Source organism: Crotalus tigris, unplaced genomic scaffold, assembly GCF_016545835.1.
Source record: "Crotalus tigris isolate CLP2741 ecotype Arizona unplaced genomic scaffold, ASM1654583v1 scf7180000023712.884563, whole genome shotgun sequence".
Classification (NCBI taxonomy): domain Eukaryota; kingdom Metazoa; phylum Chordata; class Lepidosauria; order Squamata; family Viperidae; genus Crotalus; species Crotalus tigris.
Genome location: NW_024100134.1, coordinates 3,549 through 20,366, shown reverse-complemented (window position 1 = coordinate 20,366; position 16,818 = coordinate 3,549). Strand labels below are relative to the sequence as shown.

Below are 16,818 nucleotides of genomic sequence, written 5' to 3'. Positions count from 1 at the left end.
ATGTCTGCCATAGACCCTTGTTGGTGAGAGGGTCCTGAAAGCATCTGAGCTCATTTCAGCTTCTGATTCTTCCCAGGATATCACACTTACTCAAGCTCCTCGCAGCTTCCTTGCTCCAGTTAGAACACAGTCGTGACGCTTGAACTCTGCTAACCAACCAACCAGCCCTTCTGATTTCCCAACAGAAAATTAATATTTTTACAAGGCAGGAACGTTTTAGGGATCCCTGTGATGTTTCCTGAGATACTGCATTAAATTGTGCAAATGCCTCTCAAGATCAAAAGGAATTTTTTTTTTCCCATCCTTTCCCCCCCCCTGTATGGTTATTTGGGGAGCACTTTCGCTCCATTTAGGATTTTTCCCTCTGATGATCTTAATCATACCGTTCATAAAAACATCGAAAAAGACTTGGTGGTCCGTGGAATCTGCCCTTTGAGTTTATTTGTTTGTGCTTTCTTTTTAATTTGAAGGGCCCTTGGCGCTCTCTGAGCTTGGTGGCCTCCTGGCAGACGTTTCGTGACCCAAACTGGGTAACGTCATCGACGGTAGTAGGTAACTAGGTAACATGACGTTACGGTGTTTGGGTCAGGAAATGTCTGCAAGAAAACAACCAACCCCAGAGAGCATCAGAGACTTTTAACAATTATTTTTATCGTTTAAGATGCTACCACGTCAAGGAAATAAAACTGCAGTGTCACTGAGATCAAACACAACAGCAAATGGGCCTTAGGCAGGTCACAACAGGGATTGGAGTCCAAAAAGGTTATCAAATGGTGAACCCCTCTAATGTCTAATGTCGATTTCACCTCGTGGAAGTAGAATACAGCAGTTGCCTGTTTGTTAATTAGGTGTTTATACCACCTTTGTTATTTTTACAAATATTTCAAGGCAGCCAACATATCCAACACATCTTCCTCCTCCTATTTTTCCCACAACAATCCTGTGAGGTTGGGTTGAGATGAGAGAGAAAGAAAGAGAGGGAGGGAGGGGGAGAGAGGGAGAGAGAGGGGAGAGGGAAAGAGAGAGAGAAAGAGAGGGAGGAGTGAAAGAGAGGGAGAAAGAGAGGGAGGGAGGGAGAGGGAGAGAGAGAGGGAGGGAGAGAGAAAGAAAGAGAGGGAGGAGAGAGAGGGAAAGGGAGAGAGGGAGGGAGGGAGAGGGGGAGAGAGGGAGAGAGGGAGGGAGAAGGGGAGAGAGGAGGGAGAAGGGGAGAGAGGAGGGAGAGGGAGGGAGAGGGAGGGAGAGGGAAAGGGAGAGAGAGGGAAAGGGAGAGAGAGGGAGGGAGGGGGAGAGAGGGAGAGAGAGGGGAGAGGGAAAGAGAGAGAGAAAGAGAGGGAGGAGTGAAAGAGAGGGAGAAAGAGAGGGAGGGAGGGAGAGGGAGAGAGAGAGGGAGGGAGAGAGAAAGAAAGAGAGGGAGGAGAGAGAGGGAAAGGGAGAGAGGGAGGGAGGGAGAGGGGGAGAGAGGGAGAGAGGGAGGGAGAAGGGGAGAGAGGAGGGAGAAGGGGAGAGAGGAGGGAGAGGGAGGGAGAGGGAGGGAGAGGGAAAGGGAGAGAGAGGGAAAGGGAGAGAGAGGGAGGGAGGGGGAGAGAGGGAGAGAGAGGCCCAAAGTCATCTAGTTGGCTTTCATGCTTAAGGCGGGGCTAGAACTCTCCATCTCCTGATGATTAGCCCAAGGTCATCCAGCTGTCATGCCTAAGGCGGGATTAGAACTCACAGTCTCCCGATTCTTAGGCCAGCATCTTAATTGCTACCTCAAACTGATTTGGTTCTCTTCACAACTGCTCCCTTCTTTCCCCTAGGATTCCCAGAAGGACCCGGTTTGCCAGCTCTCTGCCATCTGCATCGGCTTTATAACCGCTCCTCATAAACTGGGGTCTCAAAACCCAACAGAAAGGCTTTGTTACTTGACATAAACACGTGACCATTTACGTACCTCTCTGGGTGGGAAGGCCGAGACGTGTCCCCTCTTTTCAAAGTTTTATTTCCAGAGATGGGAAACTGCACTTTTCCTAACCCATGGCTACCTTTCTTCTTTGCTTCCCCCCCCCCTTTCTTTCTTTTTTTTTTTAAATTTGGCCTCTCTCTCTCTCTCTCTCTCTGATTTCATTATGTTTGGGGGGGAGGACACATCACAACCTGCTAGCCCAGAAATGAAAAGAGACATCTTGTGTCCGTAAACAAACCCGAGGAAAAAGACCTGGTTTGGAATTTCACCCGTCTGTCTTGATTTGTAAACTGCTCTAGAAATGTCAGCTTCTGATAACGCGGTGACGGAGAGTCAGTTTACCAAAAAGCTTTCACAAATTCATCTACACTTCAGAATCCAAATGCCACCACCACCCTCTTTACTTTTTACCCAGCAGAAGACACCTTACGGAACATAAAGCCACCTTTGATATCATTATTGGGGAGGGGTTTTTTTTGATGCACTGTTTTTTTACACGTACATACCGATTTGATTGAAGAAAGACAGAAAGGGTTGTAAATATCAGGCTTACAAAAAAGAAACGTAGTTTGATCTAGTCATTAAAGCCCCGGGCTAGAAAGCAGGAGATGGTGAGTTCTAGTCCTGCCTTAGCCATGAAAGCTGGCTGGGTGACTTTGGACCAATCACCAGGAAACGGGGAGTTTTACTCCCACCTTAGTCATGAAAGCTGGTTGAGTGACTTTGGAGCAATCACCAGGAGAAGGTGAGTTCTAGTTCCGCCTTAGGCATGAAAGCCAGCTGGGTGACTTTGAGCCAATCACCAGGAGAAGGGGAGTTCTAGTTCTGCCTTAGGCATGAAAGGCAGCTGAGTGACTTTGAGCCAATCACCAGGAGATGGTGAGTTCTGGTTCCGCCTTAGGCATAAAAGCCAGCTGGGTGACTTTGAGCCAATCACCAAGACACGATGAGTTCTAGTCCCGCCTTAGGCAAAAAAGATGGTTGGGGGACTATGGGCCAATCACCAGGAGAAGGTAAGTTCTAGTCCCACCTTAAGCATGAAACATGACTGGGTGATTATGGCCCAATCACCAGGACACGATGAGTTCTAATCCCGCCTTAGGCATAAAAGATGGTTGGGGGACTTTGGGCCAATCACCAGCAGAAGGTGAGTTCTAGTTTCACCTTAGGCATGAAAGTCAGCTGGGTGACTTTGAGCCAATCACCAGGAGAAGGTGAGTTCTAGTCCCACCTTAAGCATGAAAGCTGACTGAGTGATTATGGCCCAATCACCAGGACACGATGGGTTCTAGTCCCGCCTTAGGCATGAAAGGTAATTGGGTGACTATGGGCCAATCACCAGGAGACAGTGAGTTCTAGTCTTCCCATAATCATTAAAGCCAACTGGGTGACTTTGGGCCAGTCCTTCTCTCTCAGCCAACCTACCTCACAGGATTATTCTTGTGGGAAGTTAAGAGGAGGAAAATGTGTTGGGTGTGTTTGCCAGTTTGAACTATTTGTAAAAATAATAAAAGATATAAACAAATAAATCAAGTAAACATTAAAAAAAAGGGGCACAGCACTGGCTTTAGGAATGCTCCCATGGAGGTTGACAAAGTCAAGCTGGCATTGGTGAGCATGCGGTTGAAGTCCCACCCTTCAACATGTGTGTGAACGCATATCAAACCCACTTGGAATCTCCCCCCAACAGTGAACTACTCAGGTCAATAGGTCTTCTGAGTTTATTATACATCAGTGGTGGCGAACCTATGGCACGCGTGCCAGAGACAGCACTTAGAGCCCTCTCTGTGGGCACACGGGCCGTCGCTCCAGCCCCGCCTCCCCCCATGGCCACCCCCTCCTCACCAGCAGCCCCCCTAGAGGAGAGTGGCCCCTGGGCACAGCCCGCACACAGCAGCGCAGCCAAGAACATGGCAGCCAGGCAGCAGGGTCAAGACTCCGCCCTCACGCCCTGTCACTTGCAGATGATGCTGCGGGGCACGGGCAGAGGGCGTGGCCACCATGGCGCTGAGGGCCCACCTGGGCGATCTCCTGTGGTGGGCCATGGAGGCGGTGGGTAGCCCTGCAGGCGGGTAAGGGTGGGGCAGAGCTGGGCGGGTCAGGGGGTCTGGCGGTTTTTGGGCACTCGGTCTCTAAAAGATTCGCCATGACTGTTATACATGTTCTGCAAAATATCCAGGACAACAGCTGATGTTCTCTGGCTGACGTTGTGCTGGTTTGGTTCTAGACGTCACTACAGGAGCCTGTTCCAGGTAATCTTTTGTGGGTCTCTGAGCAACAATCTCTAAAACAGCGGTTCTCAACACTCTAACGTCGAATCAAAGAATTGATCCGGTAAAGGTCTATGGCAGCGATTCTCAACCTGTGGGTCAGGACCCCACTTGGGGTCGAACGACCATTTCACAGGGGTCGCCAAACAACGCAGTCCGCCAATTTTTTCCCCCTTTTCTTTAGCTGTGCTACTCCCTTTTATTCTACTGGCTTTTGAAAGCCAATAGAATAGACTCTCTTGAATAGAGTCTAATTCTATTGGCTTTCAAAAGCCAATAGGAATTGTCCAGGCTGTCTCTGCCCTGTTGAGCCTGCCAAAAGACCCATTCTGCAAACGGTGCTGCACCAGTTGAGTAGTCCTCGACTTACGACCGGTTGAGTAGTCCTCGACTTAGGACCGGTTGGGGGTCGTGGCATTAAAAAGGTTGAGAATCACTGCTCTAAAACCTAAGACTAGAGCTCTTTCTCTCTCTCTTTTTGATGCTTTCTAGAATAGTTGGCTTCAGATGGCACAATGCGCAACCCAGATCAAGGGATGTTATTTGCTGATGGTCTCAGCCTAGTCTCTCTGAAACACTGCGGGGAAAAAATTAGCCCAGTGACGCATCTGATATTTTCAGGTGTAAGTGCTTCCTTTTTAATTCGGCCAGAGGGGGTGGGGGGTGGAGAAACCGCCAATGTGCATCAGCTATCAAGAATTCGGGAAATGCTATTTTTAAATCGTCCAGCTTTTTCTACGTTACCGTAGACTGGCCCAAACAGCTCTGCCAATTTTAGAATCACCTTTTCCGTTAAACATCAGTGAAAACATACACTGGGTAATCACAGACCGATTGAGTAACACAACCCTGAGTACACCGAGGAACCGCTATTTAAAGTTTTATTCCCATGTCAATTACAAGAAAGAAGACACCCGAGGGAAGAGGAGACGGACGGAGGGACGGGGCACCAAAGCAGAGTTGGGGAGATGGGTTGGCTGGCATTGATAATGGGTTATGGGGTAGAGGGACTGTGTCACCCCCCTCATCTCAAAAATATAAACAAATAAATAAATAAAAGCATGAAAATATCAAGTAGTGCAGAGAAAGCAACAAAGATGATTAGGGGACTGGAGGCAAAACCATATAAGGAATGGTTGCTGGAATTGGGTATGTCTAATTTAACGAAGAGAAGGACAAGGGGGGACAGGATAGCAGTCTTCTAGTATCTTTGGCTGCCCCAAAGAAGAGGGTGTCAAGCTATTTTCAAAGGCGCCTGAAGGGAGGACAAAAAGCAACGGGTGGAAACTAAGCAAGGAGAGAAGAAACCTAAAACTAAGGAGAAACTTCCTGACAGTTAGAACAAGTAACCAGTGGAACTCCTTGCCTCCAGAAGCAGCGAATGCTCCAACACTGGAAGTTTTTAAGAAGAGACTGGACAGCCATTTGTCTGAAATGATATAGGGCAGTGGTGGCGAACCTATGGCATGGATGCCAGAGACGGGACTCAGAGCCCTCTCTGTGGGCACGTGTGCCGTCGCCCCAGTCCTAGGCCTTCAGCTGGGTTTTATAAAACCGTTTCGCTTTAGGCCTCTGCCACTGTGTGCAAAAAAAAAAAAAAGGGTTAATCAATCAGTCAATTTCAACTTCTCCCGGAAAAAAAAAAGATCTTGCAAAGTTGGAATTGATTGATTGAACTTTTTAGTCCCACCCAGTCTGCCATTACCACCGCAGCCACGCCCCCAATGGGCCACATACCCCCCAATTGGCCACACCCAGCCAATGGGCCACACCCACCCGGCACCCGACGATGCATGTGGATTTTGGGTTGGAGTTTGGGTACTCGGTCTCTAAAAGGTTCGCCATCACTGATATAAGGTTTCCTGCCTGAGCAGGGGTTGGACTAGATGACCTCCAAGGTCCCTTCCAACTATTCTATTCTATTCTATTCTATTCTATTCTATTCTATTCTATTCTATTCTACTCTACTCTACTCTACTCTATTCCATCCCATCCCATTCCATCCCATCCCATCCCATCCCATCCCATTAACCAGTGATTCAGGGGGCTTAATCCAGGCCCACAGACTTTTCCACTGGCCTCACTGACTCAAAAGCAACAGCAAAGTCTTATTTCCGTTCTGCTCAACCAGTCTCCAACTGCATTTCTCTAGCCTTTCCCTAAAATAATTCTTTCAAGGTGTTTTCAGAGGACTTCTAGCTTTGAAAAGAAACAAGGACTGGTGAGTTTGGGGTGTGCGTATTTATGTACCTGTGTGTGTATGGGGGGGGGGAGAGGGAAGAAAGGAGAGAGACAAGGAGGAGTAAATACATTGACTACTTAGATAGATAGAAGAATTGAGTTGGAAATGACATTGGAAGCCTCCAGTCCCCTGATCATCTTTGTTGCTCTTCTCTGCACTCTTTTTAGAGCAGTGGTTCTCAATCTTTTTAATGCCGCAACCCCCAACCGGTCGTAAGTCGAGGACTACTCAACTGGTGCAGCACCGTTTGCAGAATGGGACTTTTGGCGGCTCAGCAGGGCAGAGACAGCCTGGACAATTCCTATTGGCTTTTGAAAGCCAATAGAATTAGACTCTATTCAAGAGAGTCTATTCTATTGGTTTTCAAAAGCCAATAGAATAAAAGGGAGTAGCACAGCTAAGGAAAAGGGGGGAAAAATGGCAGACTGCGTTGTTTGGCGACCCCCGTGAAATGGTCGTTCGACCCCAAATGGGGTCCCGACCCACAGGTTGAGAACCACTGTTTTAGAGTCGCAACATCTTTTTGATATTGTGATGACCAAAACTGGATGTAATATTCCAAGTGTGGCCTTACCAAGGCCTTGTAAAGTGGTATTAACACTTCACGTGATCTTGATTCTATCCCTCTGTTAATGCAGCCTAGCATTGTGTTGGCTTTTTTGGCAGCTGCAGCACACGGCTGGCTTATATTTAAGTGATTGTCCACTAGGACTCCAAGGTCCCTTACCCAGGCTTTTTTGTATAGCAGTACCAATACCACTTTTTGAGTAGAAATGGGAATTAAAATAACACCAGTCTTTGAAGGGCTAAGAATTACAGGCTGCAGAATGTGAAAAATCCAGAGCTGATAACTAAGGGTTACAGACGGAACACACACCCTAAAATAAAATAAAAAAAACCCCAAATCCTCAAACAACAAAGAGCAATTTACGCAAGCAGCTTTCGGAACAAAGGGTTTTCGAGACATTGTTTTTCTCACTGCTGAAATGGAGGTACCTCTGTAACATGCAAAAGCTAAAAACACATCCGTGCAATTACAGAAATGTTCAAAATGATAGGGTGGCCTTGGCAACCTCAACCACCAATTTGGCCTTGCTCTCGGCCCACTTCACGATGTCGAGAGGCTGTAAAAACCAGGCAATGCTTTTGTGCCCAAGGGTGCCAACTTGGCTGGGTTTTTTTTTTCTTTTTTTCTTTTAGAGCAGCTCAGACATTTTTTGCAGTCCCTTGTTTCTCTCCGGACGGTTAGAAAGCTTGCTTTCTGCTCTAGAGTCTGAGCCAGCTTAAAATTGCATATATTTAAATAAATTAGAACCAAGCCAAACCCACCCATAACGTTTGTCAAACCAGTCCAATAAATCTCCCTCCCCCCCCCCCTTTTTTTTTTCCATCAGACCTTCAGACATGTATTGCCTTGGTCTTGTTCTCAGGCAACCTCAGTTGACTTCCTTTGCCCCAAGTGACTTTGCGATGTTTGCTAAAAGTCCCTGATTGGCCAAGATTAACCACGTGACTCAACCAGTATAACAAAAAAAAAAAAAAAAAAGCTGTGGTTCCAAGCCAAACAGTAACGATAAACAAGATTTTTTTCTTTTTTAAGGTGACTGTTCATATACGAGGTCAAAACCAAATCTAGCATTTTCAAATGCCTTCCTTGGTGCTCTCTTGAGCTTGGTGGTTTTCTTGTAGAAGTTTCATGACCCAACTAGGTAACGTCATCAGTGCTGGAAGAGAATGGGAGATGCAGGGAGGAGGAGGAGGAGGAGGGGGGGGAGGAGGAGGACGACGACAACGGTGGAATCCTTGGTGCTCTCTGAGCTTGGTGGTTTTCTTATAGACGTTTCATGACCCAACTAGGTAACATCATTAATGTTAGAAGAGACTGGAGGGGTGTGCAGAGGAGGAGGAGGAGGAGAAGGAGGAGGAGGAGGACGACGACGACGACGACGACTGTGGGGTCCTTGGTGCTCTCTGAGCTTGGTGGTTTTCTTGTAGATGTTTCATGACCCAACTAGGTAACATCATCAGTGCTGGAAGAGAATGGGAGATGCAGGGAGGAGGAGGAGGAAGAGGAGGAGGAGGAAGAGGAAGAGGAGGAAGAGGAGGAGGAGGACGACAACTATGGAATCCTTGGTGCTTTCTGAGCTTGGTGGTTTTCTTATAGACGTTTCATGACCCAACTAGGTAACATCATCAGTGCTGGAAGAGAATGGGAGATGCAGGGAGGAGGAGGAGGAGGAGGAAGAGGAGGAGGAGGAAGAGGAAGAGGAGGAGGAGGACGACAACTATGGAATCCTTGGTGCTTTCTGAGCTTGGTGGTTTTCTTATAGACGTTTCATGACCCAACTAGGTAACATCATTAGTGTTAGAAGAGACTGGGGGGGTGTGTGCAGAGGAGAAGGAGGAGGAGGAGGAGGAGAAGGAGGAGGAGGAGGAGGAGGAGGAGGAGGAGGGGGGGGAGGAGGAGGGGGAGGAGGGGGGAGGAGGGGGAGGAGGAGGGGGGAGAGGAGAAGGAGGAGGAGGAGGAGAAGGAGGAGGAGGAGGACGACGACGACGACGACGACTGTGGGGTCCTTGGTGCTCTCTGAGCTTGGTGGTTTTCTTGTAGATGTTTCATGACCCAACTAGGTAACATCATCAGTGCTGGAAGAGAATGGGAGATGCAGGGAGGAGGAGGAGGAAGAGGAGGAGGAGGAAGAGGAAGAGGAGGAAGAGGAGGAGGAGGACGACAACTATGGAATCCTTGGTGCTTTCTGAGCTTGGTGGTTTTCTTATAGACGTTTCATGACCCAACTAGGTAACATCATCAGTGCTGGAAGAGAATGGGAGATGCAGGGAGGAGGAGGAGGAGGAGGAAGAGGAGGAGGAGGAAGAGGAAGAGGAGGAGGAGGACGACAACTATGGAATCCTTGGTGCTTTCTGAGCTTGGTGGTTTTCTTATAGACGTTTCATGACCCAACTAGGTAACATCATTAGTGTTAGAAGAGACTGGGGGGGTGTGTGCAGAGGAGAAGGAGGAGGAGGAGGAGGAGAAGGAGGAGGAGGAGGAGGAGGAGGAGGGGGGGAGGAGGAGGGAGAGGAGGGGGAGGAGGGGGAGGAGGAGGAGGAGGGGGAGGAGGAGGAGGAGGAGGGGGAGGAGGAGGACGACGACTATGGGATCCTTGGTGCTCTCTGAGCTTGGTGGTTTTCTTGTAGATGTTTCATGACCCAACTAGGTAACGTCATCAGTGCTGGAAGAGAATGGGAGATGCAGGGAGGAGAACGAGGAGGAGGACAACAACAACTGTGGAATCCTTGGTGCTCTCTGAGCTTGGTGGTTTTCTTATAGACGTTTCATGACCCAACTAGGTAACATCATTAGTGTTAGAAGAGACTGGAGGGGTGTGCAGAGGAGGAAGAGGAGGAGCAGGAGGAGGAGGAGCAGGAGGACGACGACTGTAGGGTCCTTGGTGCTCTCTGAGTTTGGTGGTTTTCTTGCTGACATTTCATTACCCAACAAAGTAACATCATCAGTGTTATAAGGCAGTGGTTTTTTTCTCTTTTTATGTACTAGGGGCTTGCCCTGTTGTTTCACCAGCAATCAACACCCAGATAAGCAGAGATTAGCAGCAAGATCAATACTAGACCAACTATCGAGAAGTCAATGCATCCCAATCAACTATACAGATAAACAAGCTAGCAGTAAACATCGGCCTAGTCGATGAACGACCAAGATCCTCCCACTACCAGAGAAGCCATTTGAGTATAAACACAGAGTAAATTTCCCTTTCCTTCTAGACTGATGGGTAATGAAACATATGCAAGAAATCAACTGAGCAGAGAAAGCATCAAAGATGCCACAATTCAAGTATTCTATTAATACCACTTTACAAGACCTTGGTAAGGCCACACTTGGAATACGGCTTCCAGTTTTGATCACCACGATGTAAAAAAGATGTTGAGACTCTAGAAAGAGTGCAGAGAAGAGCAACAAAGATAATTAGGGGACTGGAGGCTAAGACATATAAGGAAAGGCTGCTGGAATTGGGTATGTCTAGTTTAATGAAGAGAAGGGGGGACAGGATAGCAGTGTTCCAATATCTCAGGGGCTGCCCCAAAGAAGAGGGAGTCAAGCTACTCTCCAAAGTGCCTGAAGGCAGGACAAGAAGCAACGAATGGAAACAGATCAAGGAGAGAACCAGGACAAATTTTCTGACAGTTTTAGAACAATTAACCAGTGGAACAATCTGCCTCCAGAAGAGGTGAATGCTCCAACACTGGAAGTTTTTAAGAAGAGACCGGACAATCATTTATCTGAAATGGTATATGGTTTCCTGCCTGAGCAGGGGGTTGGACTAGAAGACCTCCAAGGTCCCTTCCAATTGTGTTACAGAGTGATGGTTTACAAGTGGTTTACAGAGTCAACATATTTGTCCCCCAAAACCTGGGTCCTTATTTACTGGATGGAAGGCTTGAGTCAACCTTGAGCTGGTCAGGATCAAACTCCTGGCAGTGGGCAGAGTTTGCCTGCAATACAGCATTCTAACCACTGCGCCTCTAGAGAGGGAGGGAGGGAGGAAGGAAGGAAGGGCAATAGCAATAGCACTTAGACTTATATAACGCTTTACAGTATTTTACGGCCCTCTCTAAATAGTTTACAGTCAGCCCATGGCCCCCAACAATCTGGGTCCTCATTTACCGACCTCGGAAGCATGGAAGGCCGAGTCAACCTTGAGCCAGTCAGGATCGAACTTCCTGGCTGTGGGCAGAGTTAGCCTGCAATGTCGCATTCTAACCACTGCACCACCAGGGCTAAGTATGAGGAATGGCTGTAAGTTGCTTTTTTTTTTTTTCAATTGCACTTCAACTTCAAGTGGTCGCTAAATGCACAGATATAAGTCGAGGACTACCCGTCTACAAGGATGCTGGTAAGCTTCTGTCAAGCTGGCAAAAAAAAAAAACCCACAGATTTTTGTACCTACAGTTCGCACCCACAACCACGTCCTTGTTATAGCGAGGCTCTCTTGATCTTCAGTCCTTCAAGGGCCCAGCCAAACTCAAGTTAATATTTGGCAAAGAGTTGGTTCCTTGATTTAAGATTGAACGCAGCCGCCTTTTATCGTCTTGTTTAAAAGAAATTTTAAAAAAAACCCCGAAAACCACACGCAGATGAGTCTTTTGCAAAAAACATATGAACCCTTTGCTAAGTGGCCTTGCTCTGACTTTCACTGCAAGGCCAGCAGTTTTCAAGGACACCCACGTTGATTCTCCCACTGGCAAGTTCAGAGAGAAGCCTCCCGCTTCCCTTCGGCAACTTACTTTGGCTTCGGTCTCCCCGCGGTGTAACGTGTACAAATGATGGATGGCGCTTTGCGAGGAGGACCACGGGTGGGTGAGGACTTGGAAGATGTGGAAATCGTGGCCCAGGGTGTCTGCTGTGACCAGAAGCATGCCTGAAGGGGAAAAAAGAGAAAGGGGGGGACACGTGAGAGAGGAAGCACGTTGAGCGCCGCGTTCAGCAACGTTATGTTCCTCTCCGCCATCTGAAAAAAAGGAACGTGATCTGAACTCTACTTTAAAATCATTGGCATGAGGTCATTTTTTTAAAAAAATAAATTTATAATACACTATGCCAGGGGTAGGCAACCTTAGCTCTTTTATGACTCGTGGACTTCAACTCCCAGAATTCCTGAGCCAGCATGAGGGAAACTTTGGCCCCTTCGTGACTCGCGGACTTCAACTCCCAGAATTCCTGAGCCAGCATGAGGGAAAATTTGGCCCCTTCTTGACTCGCGGACTTCAACTCCCAGAATTCCTGAGCCAGCATGAGGGAAACTTTGGCCCCTTCTTGACTCGCGGACTTCAACTCCCAGAATTCCTCAGCCAGCATGGGGGAACTATGGCCCCTTCATGACTCATGGACTTCAACTCCCAGAATTCCTGAGCCAGCATGAGGGAAACTTTGGCTCCTTCATGACTCGTGGACTTCAACTCCCAGAATTCCTGAGCCAGCATGAGGGAAACTTTGGCCCCTTCATGACTCGTGGACTTCAACTCCCAGAATTCCTGAGCCAGCCACGCTGAGGGGAAAGGGAGAGGTTTCCATGCTGAGCCATACCAGCTCAGGAATTCTGGGAGTTGAAGTCCATGAGTCATAAAAGAGCCAAGGTTGCCTACCCCGGGACTATGCAAAAAGTATTTGAATTCCACTGTTCATGTACAGGTGGTCCTCCACTTATGACCCGGCTTGAAGCCAAAATTTCTGTTGTTAAGTGAATTTTGGCCCGCTTGATAACCTTCCTTGCCACAATTGTTAAGGAAATCGCCGCACTAGTTAAGTTAGTAACATGCAAGACGGTTGTTGTGAGTTTGGCTCCATTTTGTGACCTTTCTCGATGCAGTTAAGTGAATCGCTGCAGTTGTTAAGTTAGTAACACGGTTGTTAAGTGAATCGGCTTATCAGGGGGTTGCAAAAGGAGGTCACGTGACCCCGGGACACTGCAAGCATCATAAATATATAATAATAATCATAATAATCATAATAATCATAATCATAAAATAGAGAAAGTCATAGAAAATGATAAAATCAAACTGCTTTGGGACTTCAGAATTCAAACAGACAAGCACATGCAACATAACACCCCAGACTTAACAACTGTCGATAAGAAAGACAAAAAAGTCTGGATAGTGGACATGGCAGTGCCTGGAGACAGCAGAATAGACGAGAAAGAAGTGGAGAAGATAACAAAATACAAAGACCTACAAATAGAAATAGAAAGACTGTGGCAAAAGCAAGCAAGGGTAGTACCAATAGTCATAGGTTCCTTGGGTGCAATCCCAAAACAACTGGAGCACCACTTGACAAATTGGCATTGACAAATTCGCTATTAGTCAATTGCAAAAGGCGGCCTTACTAGGAACTGCTTCCATCCTGCGACGATAGCTGTAATACCATCAAACATCCACATCTGCCTATCCCAGGTCCTGGGTAAGGACTCGATAGGTAGACAAAATGCCAAATCCAGTCTGAACATCTGGCTGACTGTGCGATGATCAATATAGGTTGGAAGGGACCTTGGAGGTCATCGAGTCCAACCCCCTGCTCAGGCAGGGAACCCTACACCATTTCGGACAAATGGCTGTCCAGTCTCTTCTTAAAAACTTCCAGCGTTGGAGCATTCACATGATCCTGGGGACGTGACAATGGTCGTAAGTGTGAAAAATTGGTCATAAGTCATTCTTCTCAGTGTTGTTATAACTTCGAATGCTCATTAAACAAACAGTTATAAGTCAAGGACTACCTGTAGGAGAACTTTCCCCGGCATATAATAATGGGGAGAATAACCAAGAAACATTCTTCCTTTGTAAATTGTTGAAAATCAGGAGCCACGTCCACATGGCTATTATCTTCTGCAACTTGCTCAAAGAAGAGGTCATTCCCTTCAACTCATTTATGATGTATATTTACTCAGAAGTTAAGAGACATTATGTTAAATGAGCTTCTCTCCAGTAAGAGAATGCAGGGGGGGGGAGAGAGAAAACCCTAATAAAGCTGATTTAAAGCTTGCAGGCCTAACTCCTTTTGTGAAGGGAATGAAGTGGGAGTACAAGAGAAGAAATAGCACACACATTAGACTTTTATAAAATGTGAAAGCTGCAAAAACAGAAAGCTTTGTAGATGATTTATTGGCCCAAGGCTTTCTTTTTTTTAATTCTACTGCTTTGAAGCACATAAGCTCCGGGCTACTTGAGCAAGGGCAGCTGGATGTCTTCAGATGGACTACAACCCCCATAATTCCAGTCAAAATAGCCATAGCCATGGAAGCCAAGGGTTTTTTTGAAGTATATCCAAGAACTTCCTCAATAACATCCACCGTGATAGGCAAGTTAAGTAAGAGAAACACTGCATAGCAGCGCCTGTTAGGGAAATTTGCAGATTTCTTGTTATTCATTTAAAAGAATAATAGAATAACAAGAGTTGGAAGGAACCTTGGAGGTCATCTAGTCCAACCCCCTGCTCAGGCAGGAAACCCTATACCATTTCAGACAAATGGCTGTCCAATCTCGTCTTAAAGCCTCCAGTGTTGGAGCATACACAACTTCTGGAGGCAGGTTGTTCCACTAGTTAATGCCAGGTTGCTTCTCTCTTTGGTTAGTTTCCACCCGTTGCTTCTTGTCCTGCCTTCAGGTGCTTTGGATATCAGCTTGACTCCCTCTTCTTTGGGGCAGCCCCTGAGATACTGGAACACGGCTATCATGTCCCCCCTCGTCCTTCTCTTCATTAAACTAGACATGCCCAATTCCAGCAACCGTTCCTTATATGTTTTAGCCTCCAGTCCCCTAATCATCTTTGTTGCTCTTCTCTGTACTCTTTCTAGAGTCTCAACATCTTTTTTACATCATGGTGACCAAAACTGGATGCAGTATTGCAAGTGTGGCCTTACCAGGGCATTATAAAATGGTTCTAACACGTCACATGATATTAATTAAATCCATCTATTAATATTTCATATGCCACCCCTCTCACTCATAAAATGACGCTGGCAGGCTCAAAGACACTAAACAGATAAATAGAAAAACAATTAAGATTTTAAAAGCCAGTTTGGTCTAATGGTTAAGGCAGTAGGCTAGAAATCGGGAGACTGTGAGTTCGAGTCCTACCTTAGTCATTTATTCTGGGAGTTGAAGTCCACAAGTCTTAAAGTTGCCAAGGTTGGACACCCTTGTTCTAAATCTTAAAGGGTAGACCAGGGTTTGTGGATCCCTTCAATCATCTGCTCCTATCATTGCCAGCAGGAATTCCTGAGTGGATGGGGTCCACAGCAGACCCCTTCCAATGCAGCAAGTGGGGCCGGCTAGTCCCACTGGGGTGAGAAGTACTTGAACACTGGGCCCTATCTAACAAAATGAAATTCAGCGTAGATAAAAATAAGGTTTTACACTTAGGCAAGAAAAACCAACTGTATAGGTACAAACTAGGTGAAACATGGCTTAATACAAGTAACTGTAAGAGGGATCTTAGAGTCCTAGTGGACAATCACTTAAATATGAGCCCACAGTGTGCAGCAGCAGCCAAAAAGGCTAATACAATCCTGGGTTGTATAAGCAGAGGCACAGAATCAAAATCACGTGAAGTATTAGTACCACTTTACAAACTCTTAGTATGGCCACACCTGGAGTATTGCATCCAGTTCTGGTCACCACAGTATAAAAAAGATGTTGAAACTCTGGAAAGAGTGCAGAGAAGAGCAGGAATTGGCTATGTCCAGTCTAGTGAAAAGAAGGACTAAGGATGACATGATAGCAGTGTTCCAATATTTGAGGGGCTCCTACAAAGGTGAGGGAGGGGTCAAACTACTTTCCAAAGCACCAAAAGGCAGGACAAGAAACAAGGGATAGAAACTAACCAAGGAAAGAAACAGCCTAGAACTAAGGAGAAATTTCCTGATATTTAGAACGATTAATCAGTGGAACATCTTCCTCCAGAAGTTGTGGATGCTCCATTACTGGAGGTTTTAAAGAAGAGATTGGACAACCATTTGTTTGAAAAGGTACAGGGTCTCCTGCTTGAGCAGGGGGGTGGACTAGAAGACCTCCAAGGTCCCTTCCAACTCTATTATTCTATGTACATTACCTGCCCTCTACAGCCCATAGCAAAATTCAGAATGATCCTGAAAATCTTCTATAAAATGCAGGTTTTCCAGGATGGACCAGGCAATGGAAAAAGGGAAGACTTGAAGTAGACACCTTGTAAATGGCCGACGGTAGAGATTTTATGTATTGAGCTAGCAATAACTCTCACACAGTACCCACACAGCGATGCACCAGTTAATGAAGTATGTTCCTTCATTACTGCCAAGGGGGTTTGGTGAATTTGCCAAGGCGTGCTGCTTCTTTTTACTCATTGGTAAACCACAGGAAGTTTGTCCGGGCATTACTTTCCATCTGCAAAGTGCTTCACGCTGAGTTGGGCAAAGTGTTTAAAACTGCACCCTCTCCAGGACTGCCATGCTGGATTGCCACCCATCAGGCAGATATTCGAGTTCTTCATTATTATTATTATTTTTTTTAAAAAAAGATCACATCCATCTGGGCACAAACCTAGCTTTGATCTAAGCAAAATGAAAGAAAACCTGGCGAAAAACACTGTGGGGAATAGGACATTCGATGTCCTTCAAAACATTGCTAGCATAGGATTAAAAGTAGGGGGGAAATTCCTAGCCGGAAGAATTTGGGAATGTCTGACAATTCCAAACATGTTTTGCAGCTAAAATATAATGGCTGAATGCTACAATATCCATATTAAACATTTCCCAAAATATTCATTCTCTCTCTCTCTCTCTCTCTCTCTCTCTCTCTCTCTCTCTATCTATCTCTCTCTCTCT

At 46.5% G+C, this 16,818-nt stretch overlaps 1 protein-coding gene across 1 annotated transcript in view; it reads right to left on the bottom strand.

Annotated features, from left to right (window-relative positions):
- BCAS3 (BCAS3 microtubule associated cell migration factor) overlaps positions 1–11,950 on the bottom strand; it is a 504,849-nt gene extending 492,899 nt beyond the window's left edge. Inside the window, exon 1 of the mRNA XM_039320837.1 lies at positions 11,753–11,950. Within this exon, the coding sequence (XP_039176771.1) occupies positions 11,753–11,884 (132 nt within the window). The 5' untranslated portion in view covers positions 11,885–11,950. The remainder of the gene's footprint in view (positions 1–11,752) is intronic.
- Positions 11,951–16,818: the final 4,868 nt, after the last annotated feature.